Source organism: Galeopterus variegatus, unplaced genomic scaffold, assembly GCF_000696425.1.
Source record: "Galeopterus variegatus unplaced genomic scaffold, G_variegatus-3.0.2 Scaffold4752, whole genome shotgun sequence".
NCBI classification, from domain to species: Eukaryota; Metazoa; Chordata; class Mammalia; order Dermoptera; family Cynocephalidae; genus Galeopterus; species Galeopterus variegatus.
In genome coordinates, this window is record NW_007730863.1 from 135,208 (window position 1) to 141,836 (window position 6,629).

General features: G+C 55.9%; 1 protein-coding gene across 1 annotated transcript in view; it reads right to left on the reverse strand.

Annotated features, from left to right (window-relative positions):
* Positions 1-2,705, reverse strand: part of GRIN2C (glutamate receptor, ionotropic, N-methyl D-aspartate 2C) — a 13,200-nt gene extending 10,495 nt beyond the window's left edge. The window contains exons 1-2 of the mRNA XM_008588269.1: positions 2,307-2,705; positions 4-235 (exon numbers count right to left, since the gene is read on the reverse strand). Of these exons, the coding sequence (XP_008586491.1) occupies positions 4-235; positions 2,307-2,705 (631 nt within the window). The remainder of the gene's footprint in view (positions 1-3; positions 236-2,306) is intronic.
* Between the last annotated feature and the right edge of the window lie 3,924 nt (positions 2,706-6,629).

Genomic DNA, 6,629 nt, shown 5'->3' on the forward strand with positions numbered 1-6,629 from the left:
TGCGCGCGCGCGGCTCGCCCGGGCCCAGCTCCAGCGTCAGCACGTCCAGCAGCCGCCAGCCCAGGTAGCTGGCGTCGGTGACGGCGCGCACGCCCTCGAGGAAGAGCGCGTGGCCCGGGTGCAGGCTGGTGACGACGGCGAACGCGCTCCAGTCGTACTCCTCCAGCACCTTGAACAGCACCTGCAGCTGCTGCTCCAGGGACACGCCCAGCTGCAGGAAGGCGGAGCCCGGCTCCTGGGGGGCGGGGCCGGGGCAGGGCCTGAGCCGGGGCGGGGTCTGAGCCTCCCCGCGCCCCGCCCCGCACCTGGGCCCCTCCTTCAGCTCCCAGACGCCCTTGCGTCGGCAGATGCTCGGGGTCCCGGGAGCCCCCGGGCCGCAGCACCTGTCACCAGCCTCCGATGGGGTTCTTAGTTCCACTGCCCTTCAGAGTGACCTGGGCCTCTTTTTATAACGCTCATGCCCCCCCCACCCGACCGTGGTGGACCGCAGCATCAGCACCACCTGGGAGCCTGTTAGAAATGCAGATTCCCGGGCCGCACCCCACGCCCACTGGACCGGAATCCCTGGAGATGGTGCCCGGAATCTGTGTTTTAACAAGCGCTTCAGGTGGCTCTTGAGGCCTCTAGTTTGACAAGCGCTGCTCCAGACCAACTGAGTCGCCATCTCGGGTGCGACGCTGGGCAGTGTGCGCTTTTTAAAACCACTGTGAGGATTGAGAACCACCGAGACTAACGCCGGGGCCCAAAGATGACTGGGAAAGGACCACCCTCCTGGAGCCCTGGGGGTGGGACAGCCCCCCGCTCCACCGCCTGTGCCACAGCAGCCCAAGTCACCGCCAGCTCGCACCCGGGCTAGCTCAGTCCCTCCTCACTGCAGCCCCTCCAAGATGTCACCACACTGCCATTGTCCCAATCTTTTTAAAAAGCGAATCAGGGAAAACTCTACGTGCCAAGCAACCCAGTTTCTTCAGCAAACAAATTGTAAGAAAAAAAGAAAGATGGACGAGCCTGTAGGTCGAGAGACTGAGAAGCCACTTCAACCCTTTGCCATGTGTGGACCTAATTTGGCTCCTGATTCAAGCAAACAAATTTAAAAATTAAAAAATGTATGGCATTTATGAGACAATGGGGAAATTTGAACACTGGCTGGATATTTGATGATGTTAAGGAATTTTTATTATTTTTTAGATGTGATACTAGACAGTGGTCTTATGTTTGTAAGCCCTTATCTGCTAGAGATACATAAGGAAATATTTACGGATGGACTAATAGGATGCCCGGGCTTTGCTTCACTTTAACACAGAAGAGGGGAAAGTGGGCAGGGGTGAGGACAGGGCGGGTCAGCCGGGGTCCCTGGGGGTCCGTGGGAATGCATTATACTCTTTTTTATGTGTGCTCAATATTCTCCATAATAAAAAAAATAATTAGAAAAAGGCAAATTAGATCAGTCTCTTCCCTCAACACCTTCCTTGGATGCCCATTTAGTTGGGGCAAAACCCAAATGTCTTCCCAGGTGTCTGGAACCCCACATCCATCTCCAGGCTTCTCTTTGTTCCTCAAAAGCTCCCAGCTCCTTCCCACCAGGGGGCCTTCACACCACCTGCTCCTCTGCCTGGAACACTTCCCTCCCCCCACAACCTCCCCCTGAGCCTCCGGGTCTCAGCGTAGACATTTCTTGAGAAACCTTCTCTGACTAACACCCTGTCTAAATGGAGGCCCCGTGAGACTCCCTCGTGGCATCTCGTGTGTCTCCTTCAGAACGCTTGTCCCAGTTTGTAACTGCAGATGAATGTGATTAGAACGTTCTCCCCAGGGGCCTGCAAGCTCTGCCAGGCCAGGGCCGTTTCTGCCTCCCCCAATGCCTCAGACAGTGACCTGCCCCTGGAGTGCTCTCCCCTGCGGGTGAACTCCAGTTGCCCAGAGGGCATGGCCTTGGGTTACGTGCCCAGCCGGCCCTCTGCCCCCCGGGTCTGGAGCTGGACCAAGGGGGAGCTAGAGAAGCAGAGAGGTGGGCTGCAGGGCCTGACCACCGCAGCTGAAGGTGGGCCCGCCACCCACCACCCTCATCCAGACACAAATGCGAAAGCAGCCCAGAAAGTTTATCTTCTAGAACATGGGAACATCGTTCCCACCGCCTTTTCCCCCTTTGCCCACATCCCACCTTCAGCCCCCACCTCCTTGCCGGTCCCACCCAATCCCAGTTTCCCAGGACTTAAGTCTCTCCCTGGACCTGCCTCAGCCCTGTTCCCCAGCCCCAGCCTGGCTCCAGGCCCAAGGGACAAGGGGACATGAGTTTGGATGAGCACCTTGGGGGAGAGGACCACCGCGGAGCCCCCACTGATGCTGAGGATGGGCACATGAGTCTGGGAGGAGATGAAGTCGAGGATCTGGGCCACAGCCTCAGTGCCCACGTTGTCCTCAAAGACGATTCCGTGGACGCGGGCAGCACCCAGGAGGCCGCAGATCTGGGTGAGGAGGCTGCTGGGGTTGGTGTTGTTGACCCCCACGGTGAGCGGCTGGATCTCCAGGGGCAGGTCCAGGAAGCTCTGGGGGCTGAGGCGGGCACGGACCTGGGCCTGTGGTGGCCCCAAGCTGCCAAACACCACGGCCACCGTCACAGCCTGCTCACCCTGTCCCAGGCTCGGCCCTGCCCAGGCACCGAGGAGCGAGGTAAGCAGAAGGGCCGGCCCCAGGGCCCCACCCATGTCCACTGGAGGGTCCTGTAGAGAGACCAGGACAGGCACAGTGAAGGAGACAGGCACGAAGAGAGGCAGATGGACAGACAGACAGGAGGTGAAGGTCAGATTCAGAGGGACACACATCCAGAAGATGAAAGAAGAGGGGACAAGCTCCCTCCACAAAGAGAGGCAGAGAGAGAGGGAGACAGACACAGATGGGCAAAAAGAAAGAGACAGAGGTTAGCTGAGAGTGGCAACGGCATCGCAGAGGGGCGAGAGCTGGGAGAGAACAGGGGTGGTGACGGGGGCGCGTTACCCTCCATGCTGCTGTGGAACAGCACGCTTGTCTAGAAAGGAAGGCCAGGCCTCCTGAACGTCAGCCATCTGGGTTCTGCCCTAGCAAGCTACACTGAAAGTGCTAGTCTGGTGTTGAAGTGCGTGGACTTGAGTTGGAAAGGGCCAGTTCTGCCACTGTCTAGCTGTATAATCTTGGGGAAGTCACCTAGCCTCTCTGAGCCACATCTTCTTGCCTGAGCTAATCACAGGACCTGCCTCCCAACAGTGTGAGGTGCGAGATGAGACAACAGGCTATTTGCTGCTATTAGCAACCTTATCCTATAGGCAACCGCCTATCAGCTAGGTGGAAGCAGGCAGCTGTTGTGACACCCGCACGTCCCACCCCAGTGCTCTCGGCAACCTATGCGAGATGAGACAACAGGCTATTTGCTGCTATTAGCAACCTTATCCTATAGGCAACCGCCTATCAGCCAGGTGGAAGCAGGCAGCTGTTGTGACACCCGCACGTCCCACCCCAGTGCTCTCGGCAACCTAAACTGGACCTTCCATCTGTCTCTCACCAGGGCACACATCATGGTCAGCTTGCATGGAGCCGGCCCCAAGGGCCATCCTCTCTGTGACTCTGCCTGGCACACAGCCCCCTCCTCCTGGGCACTGGACACCACTACAGCCCTTCCCTCTGTGGCCTTAGTTAGTAGCAGCTTTTCCACAGCAGGGGTGTGACAAGGCTGACTTGTTCAGTGTTCAGGGGCACCTGAAGTCCCGAGGTCTCTCACACACGAGCTGCTGCACAGGCCATCACTGGTGTGCACGTCTTCTTAACCGTACCCAAGGGCCTGACGTATATCCCTGTTACACATCATTATTTGGGGTTGGGACCAAGAGCCAAGACAGTAAGGGGAATGTGGATCCAGGGTGGTGCCCACTGACGTGGCTCCCCCTTCAGGCTGGCTGCCAGCCACAGCTCTGCCACCCTCTCCATCTTCATCACATCCCTGACAAAACTGAGCAGAGAGCCAAAGGGCAGACGGGGTGGGCCTGACACTCCGGCCCCACCTCCCCTAAGGCTTTGCACATCTTCGCTGAAGAAATGCAGACAAAAATCAAGCAGTCGCCAATACTCCCGCCCCAGAAACCACACCTCCAAAAGGCATCAGGGCTTGGGCCCAAGAAAAATGGCTGGGTGCACTCTAGCTTTCTTACAGGGCCTTCCCTTTGCCTGCCAACAAATTTCTATCTTCCTTTTGTCCAAAGTCTAATTTCTTACAGACTCATATGCACATGGGCTTTCCTGGGTCTCTAGTTTTCTCTAAGTAACCCAGGATGCAGTCAAATGCAAGAGGCCACCAGGGAACATTCAGGAAACCTCCTCCTTTTCTCCCCAGGGTTTCTAGAAGGATCTCTCCAAGGGAGACCACTACAGAGACTCTCTAGGTCAGAAGTGTAACTTGGTACATGTGCACCGAGCACTTTCTGTGTACTAGGCACAGGACAGTGGCATGTCTATATGGGTAAGGCATGGTCCCCACCCTCCTGGAATTCACAAATCTCCAGAATAAGCAGTCTGATATTAGCACCCCAACCTCCTTCTTCCAAACTTATTTCTCTTTTTACTGATATCCTGCCCTTCCTACTCCCCTCAAACTCCCAGCCTCCCCCACCAAGACCTTCTCTTAGCTAAGGATCTAGGGCTCATTCACATGAAGGTATAAGGGACTGATAATACCTTAAAGTGTTATCATTCTCAAGAGAGATGTAGTTTAACAACAGTCAGAGCCTTAAGCTAAAGTGCCAGGCGGTAGAATTGCAGGCTGAGAAGACAGGATTTTTGGGCAGCAGAGGGAATACTGTACTCATGGTGCCCTTGAAATCTCCTCACATGTACCACATGTATGGCTTCCTAGCACACCAACACAGAAAATCAGCCCGGAGACATATCTGAGTCTGGAATGGGGCCCTTAGCCGCACCACACCCCAGCTACTACCACCAGTCAGAGATCTCAGATCATGACAGCAAAGGGTACGGTCATGCTCACTGCGCCCTTGGCAGGGCCTCTGTCAGCTCATCTCTTCCCACACCCCCACCCCTACAGGTTCTCTGCCCTCGGGGAAGCCCCAAGCCTCCTGCCACCTCTGCCTCCCTGCAAAAAGCTCCAGATCTGTGCTGTCTGATACGGGAGCCACCAGTCATGTGTAACTATTAAGCACTTGAAAGGTTTCTCATCCAAACTGAGGTATGCTGTTGGTGTCAAATACATGCTGGATATTGAAGACAGTATACAAAAAATAATGTAAAATATCCCATTAATATTTTTATATTGATTACATGTTGAAATAATAACATTTTAGATATATTTAGATATATTGAGTTAAGCAAAATATGTTAAAATTAATTTCTCCCGTTTCGTTTTTTTAATGTGGCTACTAGAAATTTTAAAATTACACATATGGCACCCATCTCTTTCAGACAGTGTGACTCTGCACAAAGGGCCTAGGCCCTCTCCCAACTCCAAAGGGGCACTGGCCCCAGAGACTCTCTCCAATGGGAAGGTGTCCTCCTGGGTTGGGGGCAGAAAGGAGGAGCAAGTTGTGCCTCTGCCAAGGGGCCTAAGATGGGGGAGGGATCACTGAATACCTCCAGAGGGAGGGCCCGGAATCAGGCAAGTCTCCATGCTCCAAATAGCAATGGGCCAACATCAGAGTCTCATCACCAAGGGCCAGCCCGTGGCTCACTTGGGAGAGTGTGGTGCTGACAACACCAAGTCAAGGGTTAAGATCCCCTTACTGGTCATCTTTTTTTTAAAAAGAGTCTCATCACCAAATGGCACCCAGCCACCTAGGAACGGCAGGAGGGACAGACCCGGCTGAGCCCTAACCCAGTCTCCCCACTTGCCTCCCCCTAGCCTCCCACCCACTCACCCCCCGCCTGCCCCTCTGGGTTGCTGATACTTTCCTCTGGCCACTGCACCCCTCCTCAAACAGGACAGCTGCTCCCTGGTGCCCACAAATGAAACCTGGACACCTTAGTCCCATCGAGAGGGCCCCACACACCCTGACCCCAACCTACTGTCCTCCCATTCATGGACGCCCACAACCCTGCCAGTCTGGTGACCAAACAGTCCCACGCTGTCCTCATCCCCAGGCCCTTGTTCCTGCCATGCCCTAGGCTGGAATACCCTCTTCCGGACAATATTCTACTGACTGTCTTCAGAGCCCAGCCTAAACCCCTCTCCCACAGGGCACCTGCCTTGACCCCTCAGGTGCTGGACACCAGGTGGGAAGATAGGGCCAGGCCAGTTGCCCCCTCCCCGCTCCCCTTCCTTCCTCTCCCAGCATGGCAGCCTGTGCAGCGCCTCTGAAGGGGCCTCTCCACTCCACGCACGCTGCACCGTGGGTTCGGTGGGCAGAGGCTTGTCTTACAGACCCATTCGGGGTCTCGCCCCTTTCACAAACAGCTGCTTAACTAATGTTTGATTAATTTCAAACACCAGGATCCCAAAACGATCACGGAGAGAGTGGCAGCGGTCCGTCTTCCGGGACCCTCGGCTCTCCTTGCAGGGCCTGAGCACCGCCACATGCTCGGGGCCCTTCTCTGTCCCCGGCTCCCCCGTCTCGGGCAGGCCCCCGACACAGACGTGCACACGCGCACACTCG